We start from the raw sequence: 19,554 nt of genomic DNA, 5'->3' as shown, positions 1-19,554 counted from the left end.
ATGCCCAGCCACCGCATGCCTAAACAGCTTTTATTCGGCCGGATCGAGGGGGCTAAACGGGCGCGGCACGGGCTAGAGAAGAGATGGAGTGATGTGGTACAGGAGGACGTGGAGCTGAGTGGACTTGCCGATGACTGGTACCAGCGGTGTCAAGATCGGCCTCAGTGGAGGAGGCTCGTGAAGGACGCTACTGGGCAGTTGGAGGCAGTCGCCCTCCAACAACAACGGAGGGCGGAGGAGCGACGCTCACAACAACGAGCGGAGCGCCGGGTGGCTAAAGCACAGCAAGTTGGCACAGTAGGGGGCACAGGTGGTGCATCAGCCAGTCATCTCGGTCATCTCGGTCAGTCGACCCGTGGCACCTGGGTCTGCCCCGTGACCTCCTGCCAGCGGGTGTTCGACACTTCACGTGGCCTCAAGGTGCACATGGCCTGGCACAAGCGTCGTGGTGACGTCACCGCCACTTAGTGGCGAATGGCGGTTGTTGTTGTTGTGTCACTGTGTGTGTGTGTGTCACTGTGTGTGTCACTGTGTGTGTGTGTGTCACTGTGTGTGTCACTGTGTGTGTGTGTGTGTCACTGTGTGGTACCTGTGTGTGTGTGTGTCACTGTGTGTGTGTCACTGTGTGTGTGTCACTGTGTGTGTGTGTCACTGTGTGTGTGTGTGTCACTGTGTATGTGTGTGTCACTGTGTGTGTGTGTGTGTCACTGTGTGGTACCTGTGTGTGTGTGTGTCACTGTGTGTGTGTGTGTCACTGTGTGTGTGTGTGTCACTGTGTGTGTGTGTGTGTCACTGTGTGGTACCTGTGTGTGTGTGTCACTGTGTGTGTGTCACTGTGTGTGTGTGTGTCACTGTGTGTGTGTGTCACTGTGTGTGTGTGTGTCACTGTGTGTGTGTGTCACTGTGTGTGTGTGTCACTGTGTGTGTGTGTGTCACTGTGTGAGTGTGTCACTGTGTGTGTGTGTCACTGTGTGTGTGTGTCACTGTGTGTGTGTCACTGTGTGTGTGTGTGTGTCACTGTGTGTGTGTCACTGTGTCACTGTGTGTGTGTCACTGTGTGTGTGTCACTGTGTGTGTCACTGTGTGTGTGTCACTGTGTGTGTGTGTGTCACTGTGTGTGTGTCACTGTGTGTGTGTGTCACTGTGTGTGTGTGTCACTGTGTGTGTGTGTGTCACTGTGTGTGTGTGTGTGTCACTATGTGTGTCACTGTGTGTGTCACTGTGTGTGTGTGTGTGTGTCACTGTGTGTGTCATTGTGTGTGTCACTGTGTCACTGTGTGTGTGTCACTGTGTGTGTGTGTCACTGTGTGTGTGTGTCACTGTGTGTGTGTGTGTGTGTCACTGTGTGTGTGTCACTGTGTGTGTGTGTCACTGTGTGTGTGTGTGTCACTGTGTGTGTGTCACTGTGTGTGTCACTGTGTGTGTGTCACTGTGTGTGTGTGTCACTGTGTGTGTGTGTCACTGTGTGTGTGTGTCACTGTGTGTGTGTCACTGTGTGTGTCACTGTGTGTGTGTCACTGTGTGTGTGTCACTGTGTGTGTCACTGTGTGTGTCACTGTGCGTGTGTCACTGTGTGTGTCACTGTGTGTGTGTCACTGTGTGTGTCACTGTGTGTGCGTCACTGTGTGTGTCACTGTGTGTGTGTGTGTCACTGTGTGTGTGTGTGTCACTGTGTGTGTGTCACTGTGTCACTGTGTCACTGTGTGTGTGTGTGTGTCACTGTGTGTGTGTCACTGTGTGTGTGTGTGTCACTGTGTGTGTGTCACTGTGTCACTGTGTCACTGTGTGAGTGTGGTGGTTACCTCTGTGTGATGCAGACCCTCCGGCAGGCCCCGGGGGTCGACCTGCAGTGACACGTGCCTCGCCTGGTTCATGAGCTCCAGGTGCGAGGGGCAGCGCGCCCACGGCGCTGCACACGCCAGAGCCAGGTGCAGCTGCAGAGCGATCTTCACCTCGTTACCTACGCAGACACGGCGGGGGGACACGGCGGGGAGACACGGGGGGAGACACGGGGGGAGAGAGAGACACGGGGAGAGAGAGAGAGACACGGGGGGAGACACGGGGAGAGAGAGAGACACGGGGGGACACGCGGGGAGACACGGGGAGAGAGAGAGACACGGGGAGACACGGGGGGAGACACGGGGAGAGAGAGAGACACGGGGGGACACGCGGGGAGACACGGGGAGAGACACGGGGAGAGAGAGAGACATGGGGAGACACGGGGGGAGACACGGGGAGAGAGAGAGACACGGGGGGACACGCGGGGAGACACGGGGAGAGACACGGGGAGAGAGAGAGACATGGGGAGACACGGGGGGAGACACGGGGAGAGAGAGAGACACGGGGGGGACACGCGGGGAGACACGGGGAGAGACACGGGGAGAGAGAGAGACACGGGGAGACACGGCGGGGAGACACGGGGAGAGACACGGGGAGAGAGAGAGACACGGGGGGGACACGCGGGGAGACACGGGGAGAGACACGGGGAGAGAGAGAGACACGGGGAGACACGGCGGGGAGACACGGGGAGAGACACGGGGAGAGAGAGAGACACGGGGGGACACGGTGGGGAGACACGGGGAGAGACACGGGGGGGAGATGGGGGGGAGATGGGGGGGACACGGTGAGACACGGGGAGAGACACGGGGAGATGGGGGGGACACGGTGAGACACGGGGAGAGACACGGGGGAGAGACACGGGGAGAGACACGGGGAGACACGGGGAGAGAGAGAGACACGAGGAGAGAGAGAGACACGGGGAGACACGGGGAGAGACACGGGGACAGGGGGGGGATGGGGGGACACGGCGGGGAGACACGGGGAGAGACACGGGGGGGAGATGGGGGGGAGATGGGGGGGGACACGGTGAGACACGGGGAGAGACACGGGGAGATGGGGGGGACACAGTGAGACACGGTGAGACACGGGGAGAGACACGGGGAGATGGGGGGGACACGGTGAGACACGGGGAGAGACACGGGGAGAGACACGGGGAGAGAGAGAGACACGGGGAGACACGGGGAGAGAGAGAGACACGAGGAGAGAGAGAGACACGGGGAGACACGGGGAGAGACACGGGGACAAGGGGGGGATGGGGGGGACACGGCGAGGGGGGCACGGAGAGACACGGAGAGAGAGAGAGACACGGGGAGACGGTGGGACACGGGGGACACGGGGGACACGGGGACACACGGGGAGACGGAGGGAGATAAGGGGGGACACGGTGGAGACCATCTCTCTCCGTCTCTGTGTCTGCGTCTCTCCGTGTCTCTGTGTCTCTCTGTGTCTCTCTGTGTGTCTGCATCTCTCTGTGTCTCTCTCCGTGTCTCTCTCTCTGTGTCTCTGTGTGTCTCTGTCTGTGTCTCTGTGTCTCTCTCTGTGTGTCTCTGTGTGTCTCTGTGTCTCTCTCTGTGTCTCTGTGTCTCTCTCTGTGTCTCTGTGTCTCTCTCTGTGTGTCTCTGTGTGTCTCTGTGTCTCTCTCTGTGTCTCTGTGTCTCTCTCTGTGTCTCTGTGTCTCTCTCTGTGTGTCTCTGTGTGTCTCTGTCTGTGTCTCTGTGTCTCTCTCTGTGTGTCTCTGTGTGTCTCTGTCTGTGTCTCTGTGTCTCTCTCTGTGTCTCTCTCTGTGTCTCTGTGTCTCTCTCTGTGTCTCTGTGTCTCTCTCTGTGTCTCTGTGTCTCTCTCTGTGTCTCTCTCTGTGTCTCTGTGTCTCTCTCTGTGTGTCTCTGTGTCTCTCTCTGTGTGTCTCTGTGTCTCTCTCTGTGTCTCTGTGTCTCTCTCTGTGTCTCTCTCTGTGTGTCTCTGTGTCTCTCTCTGTGTCTCTCTCTGTGTCTCTCTCTGTGTCTCTGTGTCTCTCTCTGTGTCTCTCTCTGTGTCTCTGTGTCTCTCTCTGTGTGTCTCTGTGTCTCTCTCTGTGTGTCTCTGTGTGTCTCTGTCTGTGTCTCTGTGTCTCTCTCTGTGTCTCTCTCTGTGTGTCTCTGTGTGTCTCTGTCTGTGTCTCTGTGTCTCTCTCTGTGTCTCTCTCTGTGTCTCTGTGTCTCTCTCTGTGTGTCTCTGTGTCTCTCTCTGTGTCTCTGTGTCTCTCTCTGTGTGTCTCTGTGTCTCTCTCTGTGTCTCTGTGTCTCTCTCTGTGTCTCTCTCTGTGTCTCTCTCTGTGTCTCTCTGTGTCTGTGTGTCTCTCTCTGTGTCTCTGTCTGTGTCTCTGTGTCTCTCTCTCTGTGTCTGTGTGTCTCTGTGTCTCTCTCTCTGTGTCTCTCTGTCTGGGTCTCTGTGTGTCTCTGTCTGTGTCTCTGTGTCTCTCTCTCTGTGTCTCTGTGTGTCTCTGTGTCTCTCTCTCTGTGTCTCTGTGTCTCTCTCTCTGTGTCTCTGTGTGTCTCTGTGTGTCTCTCTCTGTGTCTCTCTGTCTGGGTCTCTGTGTGTCTCTGTCTGTGTCTCTGTGTCTCTCTCTCTGTGTCTCTGTGTGTCTCTGTGTCTCTCTCTCTGTGTCTCTCTGTCTGGGTCTCTGTGTGTCTCTGTCTGTGTCTCTGTGTCTCTCTCTCTGTGTCTCTGTGTGTCTCTGTGTCTCTCTCTCTGTGTCTCTCTGTCTGGGTCTCTGTGTGTCTCTGTCTGTGTCTCTGTGTGTCTCTCTCTGTGTCTCTGTGTGTCTCTGTGTCTCTCTCTCTGTGTCTCTCTGTCTGGGTCTCTGTGTGTCTCTGTCTGTGTCTCTGTGTGTCTCTCTCTGTGTCTCTGTGTCTCTCTGTGTCTCTCTCTGTGTCTCTCTCTGTGTCTCTCTCTGTGTCTCTGTGTGTCTCTGTGTGTCTCTGTCTGTGTCTCTGTGTCTCTCTCTGTGTCTCTGTGTCTCTGTGTCTGTGTGTCTCTCTCTGTGTCTCTGTGTCTCTGTGTCTCTCTCTGTGTCTCTCTCTGTGTCTCTCTCTGTGTCTCTCTGTGTCTCTCTCTGTGTCTCTCTCTGTGTCTCTCTCTGTGTCTCTCTCTGTGTCTCTCTCTGTGTCTCTGTGTCTCTCTCTGTGTCTCTCTCTGTGTCTCTCTCTGTGTCTCTCTCTCTGTGTCTCTGTGTGTCTCTGTCTGTGTCTCTGTGTCTCTCTCTGTGTCTCTGTGTCTCTGTGTCTCTGTGTCTCTGTGTCTCTCTCTGTGTCTCTCTCTGTGTCTCTCTCTCTGTGTCTCTGTGTGTCTCTGTGTCTCTCTGTGTCTGTGTGTCTCTGTGTCTCTCTCTCTGTGTCTCTCTGTCTGGGTCTCTGTGTGTCTCTGTCTGTGTCTCTGTGTGTCTCTGTGTGTCTCTGTGTGTCTCTCTCTGTGTCTCTGTGTGTCTCTGTGTGTCTCTGTGTCTCTCTCTGTGTCTCTCTCTGTGTCTCTCTCTGTGTCTCTGTGTCTCTCTCTGTGTGTCTCTGTGTGTCTCTGTCTGTGTCTCTGTGTCTCTCTCTGTGTCTCTGTGTCTCTGTGTCTCTCTCTGTGTCTCTCTCTGTGTCTCTCTGTGTCTCTCTCTGTGTCTCTCTCTGTGTCTCTCTGTGTCTCTCTCTGTGTCTCTCTCTGTGTCTCTGTGTCTCTCTCTGTGTCTCTCTCTGTGTCTCTCTCTGTGTCTCTCTCTCTGTGTCTCTGTGTGTCTCTGTCTGTGTCTCTGTGTCTCTCTCTGTGTCTCTGTGTCTCTGTGTCTCTGTGTCTCTGTGTCTCTCTCTGTGTCTCTCTCTGTGTCTCTCTCTGTGTCTCTCTCTGTGTCTCTGTGTCTCTGTGTCTGTGTGTCTCTCTCTGTGTCTCTGTGTCTCTGTGTCTCTCTCTGTGTCTCTCTCTGTGTCTCTCTCTGTGTCTCTCTCTGTGTCTCTCTCTGTGTCTCTGTGTCTCTGTGTCTCTCTCTGTGTCTCTGTGTGTCTCTGTCTGTGTCTCTGTGTCTCTCTCTGTGTCTCTGTGTCTCTCTCTCTGTGTCTCTGTGTCTCTCTCTCTGTGTCTCTGTGTGTCTCTGTCTGTGTCTCTGTGTCTCTCTCTGTGTCTCTCTCTGTGTCTCTCTCTGTGTCTCTGTGTCTCTGTGTCTCTCTCTGTGTGTCTCTCTGTGTCTCTCTCTGTGTCTCTGTGTCTCTGTGTCTCTGTGTCTCTCTCTGTGTGTCTCTCTGTGTCTCTCTCTGTGTCTCTGTGTCTCTCTCTCTGTGTCTCTCTGTGTCTGTGTGTCTCTGTGTCTCTCTCTCTCTGTGTCTCTCTGTCTGGGTCTCTGTGTCTCTCTGTGTGTCTCTGTGTCTCTCGCTGTGTCTCTCTCTGTGTGTCTCTCTGTCTCTCTCTCTGTCTCTCTCTCCGTGTCTCACCGGTGCCCTCGGGGAACGACGGCTCGATGGACACTCCGTACTCGTGAGCGGATCCCAGCTGCTCTCTCTGTGTCTCTCTCTGTCTCTCTGTGTGTCTCTCTGTCTCTGTGTCTCTCTCTCCGTGTCTCTCTCCGTGTCTCACCGGTGCCCTCGGGGAACGACGGCTCGATGGACACTCCGAACTCGTGAGCGGATCCCAGCTGCTCTCTCTCCCGCAGGTAAACTCCGCGCATGGATCCGACGCTCGCAGCAAAGCGCAGCAGGGCGCACGGAGAGCCCGCACTCGCCACCAGCAGCTCGAACGCTCGGTCCACCTGGGCCACCCGGGGTAGGCCGGGGAGAGGAGGGGGAGGGGAGGCTCTGTGTGGTGAGTCTGCGTGTGTGTGTGTGTGTGAGTCTGTGTCTGTGTGGTGAGTCTGTGTGTGAGTGTGGTGAGTCTGTGGGTCTCTGTGTGATGAGTCTGTGGGTCTCTGTGTGAGTGAGTCTGTGGGTCTCTGTGTGATGAGTCTGTGGGTCTCTGTGTGATGAGTCTGTGGGTCTCTGTGTGATGAGTCTGCGGGTCTCTGTGTGATGAGTCTGTGGGTCTCTGTGTGGTGAGTCTGTGGGTCTCTGTGTGGTGAGTCTGTGGGTCTCTGTGTGGTGAGTCTGTGTGTGAGTGTGATGAGTCTGTGGGTCTCTGTGTGATGAGTCTGTGGGTCTCTGTGTGGTGAGTTTGTGGGTCTCTGTGTGGTGAGTCTGTGGGTCTCTGTGTGATGAGTCTGTGGGTCTCTGTGTGATGAGTCTGTGGGTCTCTGTGTGATGAGTCTGTGGGTCTCTGTGTGGTGAGTCTGTGGGTCTCTGTGTGATGAGTCTGTGGGTCTCTGTGTGGTGAGTCTGTGGGTCTCTGTGTGGTGAGTCTGTGGGTCTCTGTGTGATGAGTCTGTGGGTCTCTGTGTGGTGAGTCTGTGGGTCTTTGTGTGATGAGTCTGTGGGTCTCTGTGTGATGAGTCTGTGGGTCTCTGTGTGATGAGTCTGTGGGTCTCTGTGTGATGAGTCTGTGGGTCTCTGTGTGGTGAGTCTGTGGGTCTCTGTGTGATGAGTCTGTGGGTCTCTGTGTGGTGAGTCTCTGTGTGGTGAGTCTGTGGGTCTCTGTGTGATGAGTCTGTGGGTCTCTGTGTGGTGAGTCTGTGGGTCTCTGTGTGGTGAGTCTGTGGGTCTCTGTGTGGTGAGTCTGTGGGTCTCTGTGTGGTGAGTCTGTGTGTCTCTGTGTGTGTGTGAGTCTGTGTGTGTGTGAGTCTGTGTGTGTGTGTGTGAGTCTGTGTGTGTGTCTGTGTGTGTGTGAGTCTGTGTGTGTGTCTGTGTCTGTGTGTGAGTCTGTGTGTGTGCGTGTGTAAGTGAGTCTGTGTGTGTGTGTGAGTCTGTGTGCGTGTGAGTCTGTGTGTGTGTGAGTCTGTGAGTCTGTGTGTGTGTGTGTGAGTCTGTGTGTGAGTCTGTGTGTGTGCGTGTGTGCGTGTGTGTGTGAGTCTGTGAGTCTGTGTGTGTGTGAGTCTGTGTGTGAGTCTGTGTGTGAGTCTGTGTGTGTAAGTGAGTGAGTCTGTATGTGAGTCTGTGTGTGTGTGTGCGTGTGTAAGTGAGTCTGTGTGTGTGTGCGTGTGTGTGTGTGAGTCTGTGTGTGAGTCTGTGTGTGTGTGTGTGTGTGTGTGAGTCTGTGTGTGTGTGTGAGTCTGTGTGTGTGTGTGAGTCTGTGTGTGTGTAAGTGAGTCTGTGTGTGTGAGTCTATGTGTGTCTGTGTGCGTGTGGGTGTGTGAGTCTGTGTGTGAGTCTGTGTGTGAGTCTGTGTGCGAGTCTGTGCGTGTGTGTGTGTGTGAGTCTGTGTGTGTGTGTGTAAGTGAGTCTGTTTGTGTGAGTCTGTGTGAGTCTGTGTGTGTGTGTGTGCGTGTGTAAGTGAGTCTGTGTGAGTCTGTGTGTGAGTCTGTGTGTGTGTGTAAGTGAGTCTGTGTGAGTCTGTGTGTGAGTCTGTGTGTGTGTGTGTGTAAGTGAGTCTGTGTGTGTGTGTGTGTGTGTGATTCTGTGTGTGTATGTAACTGCGTGTGAGTCTGTGTGTGTGTGTGTGAGTCTGTGTGTGTGTGTGAGTCTGTGTGTGTGTCTGTGTGTGAGTCTGTGTGTGTGTGAGTCTGTGTGTGTGTGTGTGTGAATCTGTGTGTGTCTGTGTGTGAGTCTGTGTGTGTGTGTGAGTCTGTGTGTGAGTTGGTGTGTGTGTGTGTGAGTCTGTGTGTGTGTGTGTGAGTCTCTGTGTGTGTGTGAGTCTGTGTGTGTGTGAGTCTGTGTGTGTGTGTGAGTGTGAGTGTGTGTGAGTCGGTGTCTGTGTGTGAGTCTGTGTGTGTGTGTGTGGTGAGTCTGTGGGTCTCTGTGTGGTGAGTCTGTGGGTCTCTGTATGATGAGTCTATGGGTCTCTGTGTGTGTGTGAGTCTGTGTGTGTGTGAGTCTGTGTGTGTGTGTGAGTCTGTGTGTGTGTCTGTGTGTGTGTGAGTCTGTGTGTGTGTCTGTGTCTGTGTGTGAGTCTGTGTGTGTGCGTGTGTAAGTGAGTCTGTTTGTGTGTGTGAGTCTGTGTGCGTGTGAGTCTGTGTGTGTGTGAGTCTGTGAGTCTGTGTGTGTGTGAGTCTGTGTGTGAGTCTGTGTGTGTGCGTGTGTGCGTGTGTGTGTGAGTCTGTGAGTCTGTGAGTCTGTGTGTGTGTGAGTCTGTGTGTGAGTCTGTGTGTGAGTCTGTGTGTGTAAGTGAGTGAGTCTGTATGTGAGTCTGTGTGTGTGTGTGCGTGTGTAAGTGAGTCTGTGTGTGTGTGCGTGTGTGTGTGTGAGTCTGTGTGTGAGTCTGTGTGTGTGTGTGTGTGTGTGTGTGAGTCTGTGTGTGTGTAAGTGAGTCTGTGCGTGCGAGTCTCACCTGGATGAGTCTGTGTGTGTGTGTGAGTGAGTCTGTGTGTGAGACTGTGAGTGAGTGAGTGAGTGTGTGTGAGTCTGTGAGTGAGTGAGTCTGTGTGTGAGTGAGTCTGTGTGTGTGTGTGTGTGTGAATCTGTGTGTGTGTGTGTGAGTCTGTGTGTAAGTGAGTCTGTGTGTGTGTGAGTCTGTGTGTGTGTGAGTCTGTGTGTGAGTCTGTGTGTGTGTGTGTGAGTCTGTGTGTGTGTGTGTGAGTCTGTGTGTGTCTGTGTGTGTATCTGCGTGTGAGTCTGTGTGTGTGTCTGTGTCTGTGTGTGTGTGAGTCTGTGCGTGTGTGAGTCTGTGTGTGAGTCTGTGTGTGTGTGTGAGTCTGTGTGTGTGTGTGTGTGTGTGTGTCTGTGTGTGTATCTGCGTGTGAGTCTGTGTGTGTGTCTGTGTCTGTGTGTGTGTGAGTCTGTGCGTGTGAGTCTGTGTGTGAGTCTGTGTGTGTGTGCGTGTGTAAGTGAGTCTGTGTGTGTGTGCGTGTGTGTGAGTCTGTGTGTGTGTGCGTGTGTGAATATGTGTGTGTGTGCATGCGTGTGTGTGAGTCTGTGTGTGTGTGTGTGAGTCTGTGTGTGTGTGAGTCTGTGTGTGTGTGAGTCTGTGTGTGTGTGAATCTGTGTGTGAGTCTGTGTGTGTGTGAGTCTGTGTGTAAGTGTAAGTGTGTGAGTCTGTGTGTGTGTGAGTCTGTGTGTGTGTGAATCTGTGTGTGAGTCTGTGTGTGTGTGAGTCTGTGTGTAAGTGTAAGTGTGTGAGTCTGTGGGTGTGAGTCTGTGTGTGTGTGAATCTGTGTGTGAGTCTGTGTGTGTGTGAGTCTGTGTGTAAGTGTAAGTGTGTGAGTCTGTGTGTGTGTGAGTCTGTGTGTGTGTGAGTCTGTGTGTGTGTGAGTCTGTGTGTGAGTCTGTGTGTGTATGTATTTGTGTGTAAGTGAGTGTATGTATCTGTGTGTGTGTGCGTGTGTAAGTGAGTGTGTGTGTGTGTGAGTATGTGAGTGTGTGTGTGTGAGTGTGTGTCTGTGTGTGTGTGTGAGTCTGTGTGCGAGTCTGTGTGTGTATGTATCTGTGTGTGTGTGCGTGTGTAAGTGAGTGTGTGTGTGTGTGTGAGTATGTGAGTGTGTGTGTGTGTGAGTGTGTGTCTGTGTGTGTGTGTGAGTCTGTGTGTGTATGTATCTGTGTGTGTGTGCGTGTGTAAGTGAGTGTGTGTGTGTGTGAGTATGTGAGTGTGTGTGTGTGTGAGTGTGTGTCTGTGTGTGTGTGTGAGTCTGTGTGTGTATGTATCTGTGTGTGTGTGCATGTGTAAGTGAGTGTGTGTGTGTGTGTGAGTATGTGAGTGTGTGTGAGTGTGTGTCTGTGTGTGTGTGTGAGTCTGTGTGTGAGTCTGTGTGTGTATGTATCTGTGTGTGTGTGCGTGTGTAAGTGAGTAAGTGTGAGTGTGCGTGTGCGAGTCTCACCTGGATGAGCCCGTGGCCCTGAGCGAACACTTCGATGTGCCCCAGACGCACCGCCGAGTTCTCCAGGGCGCGGCGCACCGAGTGCGGCGAGTACGGCACGCCCAGCGACTTCAGCCCTGCACGAGGCCAGACACGGCGACAGCAACACGACCTTCGTGACCCCAGACACCGACCCGGCCATCGTGACCCCTGACACGGCTACAGCAACATGACCTTCGTAACCCCAGACACCGACCCGGCCATCGTGACCCCAGACACGGCGACAGCAACACGACCTTCGTGACCCCAGACACCGACCCGCCCATCGTGACCCCAGACACGGCTACAACAACACGACCTTCGTGACCCCAGACAGCAACACGGCCATCGTGACCCCAGACACGGCGACAGCAACACGACCTTCGTGACCCCAGACAGCAACACGACCCTCGTGACCCCAGACACGGCGACAGCAACACGACCTTCGTGACCCCAGACAGCAACACGACCCTCGTGACCCCAGACACGGCGACAGCAACACGACCTTCGTGACCCCAGACAGCAACACGACCCTCGTGACCCCAGACACGGCGACAGCAACACGACCTTCGTGACCCCAGACAGCAACACGACCCTCGTGACCCCAGACACGGCGACAGCAACACGACCTTCGTGACCCCAGACAGCAACACGACCATCGTGACCCCAGACACTGACCCAGCCATCGTGACCCCAGACACTGACCCGGCCATCGTGACCCCAGACACGGCGACAGCAACACGACCTTCGTGACCCCAGACACCGACACGACCATCGTGACCCCAGACACTGACCCAGCCATCGTGACCCCAGACACTGACCCGGCCATCGTGACCCCAGACACGGCTACAGCAACACGACCTTCGTGACCCCAGACACCGACACGACCATCGTGACCCCAGACACTGACCCAGCCATCGTGACCCCAGACACCGACCCGGCCATCGTGACCCCAGACACCGACCTGGCCATCGTGACCCCAGACACTGACCCGGCCATCGTGACCCCAGACACCGACCCGGCCATCGTGACCCCAGACACCGACCCGGCTATCGTGACCCCAGACACCGACCCGGCCATCGTGACCCCAGACACTGACCCGGCCATCGTGACCCCAGACACCGACCCAGCCATCGTGACCCCAGACACCGACCCAGCCATCGTGACCCCAGACACCGACCCAGCCATCGTGACCCCAGACACTGACCCGGCCATCATGACCCCAGACACCGACCCAGCCATCGTGACCCCAGACACTGACCCGGCCATCGTGACCCCAGACACCGACCCAGCCATCGTGACTCCAGACACCGACCCAGCCATCGTGACCCCAGACACTGACCCGGCCATCGTGACCCGAGACACTGACCTGGCCATCGTGACCCCAGACACTGACCCAGCCATCGTGACCCCAGACACTGACCCGGCCATCGTGACCCCAGACACTGACCCGGCCATCGTGACCCCAGACACCGACCCAGCCATCGTGACCCCAGACACGGACCCAGCCATCGTGACCCCAGACACTGACCTGGCCATCGTGACCCCAGACACTGACCCGGCCATCGTGACCCCAGACACCGACCCGGCCATCGTGACCCCAGACACTGACCCAGCCATCGTGACCCCAGACACCAACCCGGCCATCGTGACCCCAGACACTGACCCAGCCATCGTGACCCCAGACACCGACCCAGCCATCATGACCCCAGACACCGACCCGGCCATCGTGTCCCCACAGACTGACCCGACCATCGTGACCCCAACGACCGACCCAGCCATCGTGACCCCAGACACCGACCCGGCCATCGTGACCCCACGACCGACCCGACTCATCGTGACCCGACCCACCGACCGACCCGACCTCATCGACCCACCGACCCGACCCTCGACCCTCTACCGACCGACCCTACCCGACCGGACCCCACCGACCGACCCATCGTGACCCCACTGACCGACCCGACCCATCGTGACCCCACCGACCGACCCGACCCATCGTGACCCCACCGAGACCCCACCGACCGACCCGACCCATCGTGACCCCACCGACCGACCCGACCCATCGTGACCCCACCGACCGACCCGACCCATCGTGACCCCACCGACCGACCCGACCCATCGTGACCCCACCGACCGACCTGACCCATCGTGACCCCACCGATTGACCCGGCCGTGGTGACCCCAGCGACTGACCCGACAGGATGAGCGCGATGCCCCCGCAGGCGTTGGGCGAGGACATGGAGGTGCCGTTCATCAGCTGGGTGCCCCGCAGCGTCCAGTTGGGCACGGCGGCGATCGCACCGCCCGGAGCGCTCACGCACACGCCCAGAGAGCCGTCCACGCTGATACATACAGATACATACACACAGATACATACATACAGATACATACAGATACATACACACAGATACATACATACAGATACATACACACAGATACATACAGATACATACACACAGATACATACACACAGATACATACACACAGATACATACACACAGATACATACACACAGATACATACACACAGATACATACACACAGATACATACACACAGATACATACACACAGATACATACACACAGATACATACAGATACATACACACGCTCACGCACACGCGCAGAGAGCCGTCCACGCTGACACACACAGATACACACAGACACACACACACAGACACACACACAGACACACACACACATACACACACACATACACACACATACAGATACATACACACACACTGATACACTCACACAGATACACACAGATAGGTGGTGGTGGTGGTGGTGGTTGTGGTGGTGGTGGTGGTGGTGGTGGCGGTGGTGGTGGTGGTGGTGGTGATGGTGGTGGCGGTGGCGGTGGTGGTGGTGGTAATGGTGGTGGTGGTGGCAGTGGTGGTGGTGGTAGCGGTGGTGGTGGTGGTGTTGGTGGTGGCAGTGGTGGTGGTGGTGGTGGTGGCGGTGGTGGTGGTGGTGTTGGTGGTGGTGGTGATGGCGATGGTGGTGGTGGTGGTGTTAGTGATGGTGGTGGCGGTGGCGGTGTTGGTGGTGGTGGTGGTGTTGGTGATGGTGGTGGCGGTGGCAATGGTGGTGGCGGTGGCGGCGGTGGCGGTGGTGGCGGTGATGGTGGTGGCGGTGGTGGTGGTGGTGGTGGTGGTGGCGGTGTTGGTGGTGGTGGTGGTGGTGGCGGTGGTGGTGGTGGCGATGGTGGTGGTGATGGTGGTGGTGGTGGTGGCGATGGTGGTGGTGGCGGTGGTGTTGGTGGTGGTGGTGACGGTGGTGGTGTTGGTGGTGGTGATGGTGATGGTGGTGGTGGTGGTGGCGGTGGTGGTGGTGGTGGTGGTGGCGGTGGTGTTGGTGGTGGTGGTGACGGTGGTGGTGTTGGTGATGGTGATGGTGGTGGTGGTGGCGGTGGTGGTGGTGGCGGTGGTGGTGGTGGTGGTGGTGGCGATGGTGGTGGTGATGGTGGTGATGGTGGTGGTGGTGGTGATGGTGGTGGTGATGGTGGTGGTGATGGTGGGGGTGGTGGTGGTGGTGATGGTGGTGGTGATGGTGGTGGTGATGGTGGGGGTGGTGGTGGTGGCGATGGTGGTGGTGTTGGTGGTGGTGATGGTGATGGTGGTGGTGGTGGCGGTGGTGGTGGCGGTGGTGGTGGTGGTGGAGGGCTACCAGGGCCCACGCGATGACCAGGTGTACTGGTTGCCGGGCAGCTTCTCCCGCAGCGAGTACTCAGCCACCATCATGTCCGGAGAGACGTAGGCCCCCACGCCTGCCAACGCGCACACACCACACACACACATCATACACACACACATCATACACACACACACATCACACACACACATCATACACACACACATCATACACACACACATCATACACACACACATCATACACACACACACATCATACACACACACATCACACACCACACACACATCATACACACACACATCATACACACACACACATCATACACACACACATCATACACACACACACACACACATCATACACACACACATCATACACACACACACATCATACACACACACATCATACACACACACATCATACACACACACATCATACACACACACACATCATACACACACACATCACACACCACACACACATCATACACACACACACATCATACACACACACATCACACACCACACACACATCATACACACACACACACATCATACACACACACACACATCATACACACACCACACACACACATACATCATACACACACACACATCATACACACACACCACACACACACACATCACACACACACACATCATACACACACACACACACATATACACACACACATCATACACACACACACATCACACACATCACACACACACACACATCATACACACACCACACACACACATACATCATACACACACACACACATCATACACACACATCATACACACACACACCAAACATACATCATACACACACACCACACACACACACACCACACACACACACACCACACACACCACACACCACACACACCACACACACACACCACACACACCACACACACACCACACACACCACACACACCACACACACCACACACACACCACACACACCACACACACATCAAACACACACACACACACACCACACACACACCACACACACACACCACACACACCACACCACGCACACCACACACACACACACCACACACACACACACACACACCACACACATCACACACACACACACCACACACACCCCACACCACACACACACACCCCACACACACCACACACACACTACACACACCACGCACACCACACACATCACACACACACACACCACACACACCACACCACACACCACACACACACCACACACACACAATACACCCCACACACACCACACACACACACCACACACACCACACACACCCACCACACACACCACACACACCACACACACCACACCACACACCACACACACCACACACACACATCACACACACACACACCACACACACACACCACACACACACCACACACACACACCACACACACACACCACACACCACACACACACACACCACACACATCACACACACACACACCACACACACACACACCACACACACACATCACACACACACCACACACACACACACCACACACACACACACCACACACACCCCACACACACCACACACCACACACACCCCACACACACCACACACACACCACACACACCACACACGCACCACACACACCACACACACACATCACACACCGCACACACACACCACACACACCACACACACACACACCACACACACACACACCACACACACACACACCACACACACACACACACCACACACACACACCACACACCACACACACCACACACATCACACACACACCACACACACCACACACATCACACACACACACACCACACACACACATCTCACACACACACACACCACACACACACACACACCACACACACACACACACCACACACACCACACACACACACACCCCACACACACCACACACCACACACACACACATCACACACACATCACACACACACACCACACACACAACACACACACCACACACGCACCACACACACCACACACACCGCACACACCACACACACCACACACACACCACACTCACACACCACACACACACACCACACACACCACACTCACACACCACACACACACACCACACACACCACACACACACCACACACACACACCACACACCACACTCACACACCACACACACACACCACACACTCACACACCACACACACACACATCACACACCACACACACACACCGCACACACACCACACACACACACACCACACACACCACACCACACACACACACCACACACACCACACCACACACACACACCACACACACCACACCACACACACACACCACACACACCACACACACACCACACACACCCCACACACACCCACACCACACACACACCACACACACACACACCACACACACCACACACACACCACACACATCACACACACACCACACACACCACACACACACACACCACACACACACACACCACACACCACACACACCACACCACACACCACACACACCACACACACACACCACACACACACCCCACACACACCACACACATCACACACACCACCACACACACACCACACACACACACCACACACACACACACCACACACACCACACACCACACACACCACACACACACACCACACACACCACACACACCACACACACCACACACCACACACACCACACACACCACACACACCACACACACACACACCACACACACACACACACCACACACACCACACACACCACACACACACACACACACCACACACACCACACACACACCACACACACACCACACACACACCACACACACACCACACACACCACACACACCACACACACACACCACACACACACACCACACACACCACACACACCACACACACCACACACACCACACACCACACACACACCACACACACACACCACACACCACACACACCACACACACACCACACACACACCACACCACGTGGGTGAGCGATTCCTCACCGATGACAGAGGGCAGCGTTCCACCCGGTGAGCCCACGGTGGAGAGGCAGGGTCCGTTGTTGCCGGCACTCGACACAAACACCACGCCGTGCTTGCTCACCGCCTCCGTGATCACCTCGCACACTCGCCTGGTGAGGGGCGGTGAGGGGCGGTGAGGTGGTGAGGGGTGGTGAGGGTGAGGGTGGTGAGGAGCGGTGAGGGTGGGGAGGGTGGTGAGGGGCGGTGAGGTGGTGAGGGTGGTGAGGGTGGTGAGGGTGGGGAGGGTGGTGAGGGTGAGGGTGGTGAGGGTGGTGAGGGTGAGAAGCGGTGGGGGCGGTGAGGGTGGTGAGGGTGGTGAGGGGTGGTGAGGGTGGTGAGGTGGTGAGGGGTGGTGAGGGTGGTGAGGGGTGGTGAGGGGTGGTGAGGGTGGTGAGGGTGGTGAGGTGGTGAGGGTGGTGGTGAGTGTGGTGGTGGTGAGGGTGGTGAGGGTGGTGAGGGTGGTGGTGAGTGTGGTGGTGGTGAGGGTGGTGAGGGTGGTGAGGGTGGTGGTGAGTGTGGTGGTGGTGAGGGTGGTGAGGGTGGTGAGGGTGGTGGTGAGTGTGGTGGTGGTGAGGGTGGTGAGGGTGGTGAGGGTGGTGAGGGGCGGTGAGGTGGTGAGGGTGGTGAGGGTGGTGAGGGTGGTGAGGGGCGGTGAGGTGGTGAGGGTGGTGAGGGGCGGTGAGGGTGGTGAGGGTGGTGAGGGTGAGGGTGGTGAGGGGCGGTGAGGTGGTGAGGTGGTGAGGTGGTGAGGGGCGGTGAGGTGGTGAGGGGTGGTGAGGGTGGTGAGGGGCGGTGAGGGTGAGGGTGGTGAGGGGCGGTGAGGTGGTGAGGTGGTGAGGGGCGGTGAGGAGCGGTGAGGGTGGGGAGGGTGGTGAGGGGCGGTGAGGGTGGTGAGGGGCGGTGAGGGTGGTGAGGGTGGTGAGGGGCGGTGAGGTGGTGAGGGTGGTGAGGGGCGGTGAGGGTGGTGAGGTGGTGAGGGGTGGTGAGGGTGGTGAGGGTGGTGAGGTGGTGAGGGGTGGTGAGGGTGGTGAGGGGTGGTGAGGGTGGTGAGGGGCGGTGAGGGTGGGGAGGGTGGTGAGGGGCGGTGAGGGGCGGTGAGGGTGGTGAGGGTGGTGAGGGTGGTGAGGGGAGGTGAGGGTGGTGAGGGTGGTGAGGGTGGTGAGGGGAGGTGAGGGTGGTGAGGGTGGCGAGGGTGGTGAGGGTGGTGAGGGCGGTGAGGGGCGGTGAGGGTGAGGGTGGTGAGGGTGGTGAGGGGCGGTGAGGTGGTGAGGGGTGGTGAGGGGTGGTGAGGGTGGTGAGGGGCGGTGAGGGTGAGGTGAGGGTGAGGTGAGGGTGGTGAGGGTGGTGAGGGGCGGTGAGGGTGAGGTGAGGGTGGTGAGGGTGGTGAGGGGCGGTGAGGGTGAGGTGAGGGTGAGGTGAGGGTGGTGAGGGTGGTGAGGTGGTGAGGGTGGTGAGGGTGGTGAGGGTGGTGAGGGGCGGTGAGGGTGAGGTGAGGGCGGTGAGGGTGGTGAGGGGTGGTGAGGGTGGTGAGGTGGTGAGGGGTGGTGAGGGTGGTGAGGGTGGTGAGGGAGGTGAGGGTGGTGAGGGGTGGTGAGGGTGGTGAGGTGGTGAGGGGTGGTGAGGGTGGTGAGGGTGGTGAGGGGTGGTGAGGGTGGTGAGGTGGTGAGGGGTGGTGAGGGCGGTGAGGGTGGTGAGGGGCGGTGAGGGTGGTGAGGGGCGGTGAGGGGCGGTGAGGGGCGGTGAGGTGGTGAGGGGTGGTGAGGTGGTGAGGGTGGTGAGGGTGGTGAGGGGCGGTGAGGTGGTGAGGGGTGGTGAGGGGTGGTGAGGGTGGTGAGGGTGGTGAGGGTGGTGAGGGGCGGTGAGGGTGAGGTGAGGGTGGTGAGGGTGGTGAGGGGCGGTGAGGGTGAGGTGAGGGTGAGGTGAGGGTGGTGAGGGTGGTGAGGTGGTGAGGGGTGGTGAGGGTGGTGAGGGTGGTGAGGGGCGGTGAGGGTGAGGTGAGGGTGAGGTGAGGGTGGTGAGGGTGGTGAGGTGGTGAGGGGTGGTGAGGGTGGTGAGGGTGGTGAGGGTGGTGAGGGGCGGTGAGGGTGAGGTGAGGGCGGTGAGGGTGGTGAGGGGTGGTGAGGTGGTGAGGGGTGGTGAGGGTGGTGAGGGTGGTGAGGGAGGTGAGGGTGGTGAGGGGTG

General features: G+C 56.9%; 1 protein-coding gene across 1 annotated transcript in view; it reads right to left on the bottom strand.

The window, feature by feature from the left end:
- The window catches only part of LOC144955563 (tripeptidyl-peptidase 2-like), a gene marked incomplete at both ends in the record, with an annotated part of 35,129 nt that extends 17,646 nt beyond the window's left edge, over positions 1–17,483 (bottom strand). The window contains 6 exons of the mRNA XM_078885740.1: positions 1,803–1,960; positions 6,424–6,595; positions 10,682–10,797; positions 12,893–13,041; positions 14,370–14,469; positions 17,356–17,483. Coding sequence (XP_078741866.1) covers positions 1,803–1,960; positions 6,424–6,595; positions 10,682–10,797; positions 12,893–13,041; positions 14,370–14,469; positions 17,356–17,483 — 823 coding nt within the window. The remainder of the gene's footprint in view (positions 1–1,802; positions 1,961–6,423; positions 6,596–10,681; positions 10,798–12,892; positions 13,042–14,369; positions 14,470–17,355) is intronic.
- Positions 17,484–19,554: the final 2,071 nt, after the last annotated feature.

The sequence above is a fragment of the Lampetra fluviatilis genome, unplaced genomic scaffold, assembly GCF_964198595.1.
Source record: "Lampetra fluviatilis unplaced genomic scaffold, kcLamFluv1.1 SCAFFOLD_798, whole genome shotgun sequence".
NCBI lineage: Eukaryota > Metazoa > Chordata > Hyperoartia > Petromyzontiformes > Petromyzontidae > Lampetra > Lampetra fluviatilis.
The sequence above is the reverse complement of the archived record's forward strand: the minus strand, read 5'-3'. Positions and strand labels throughout refer to the sequence as shown.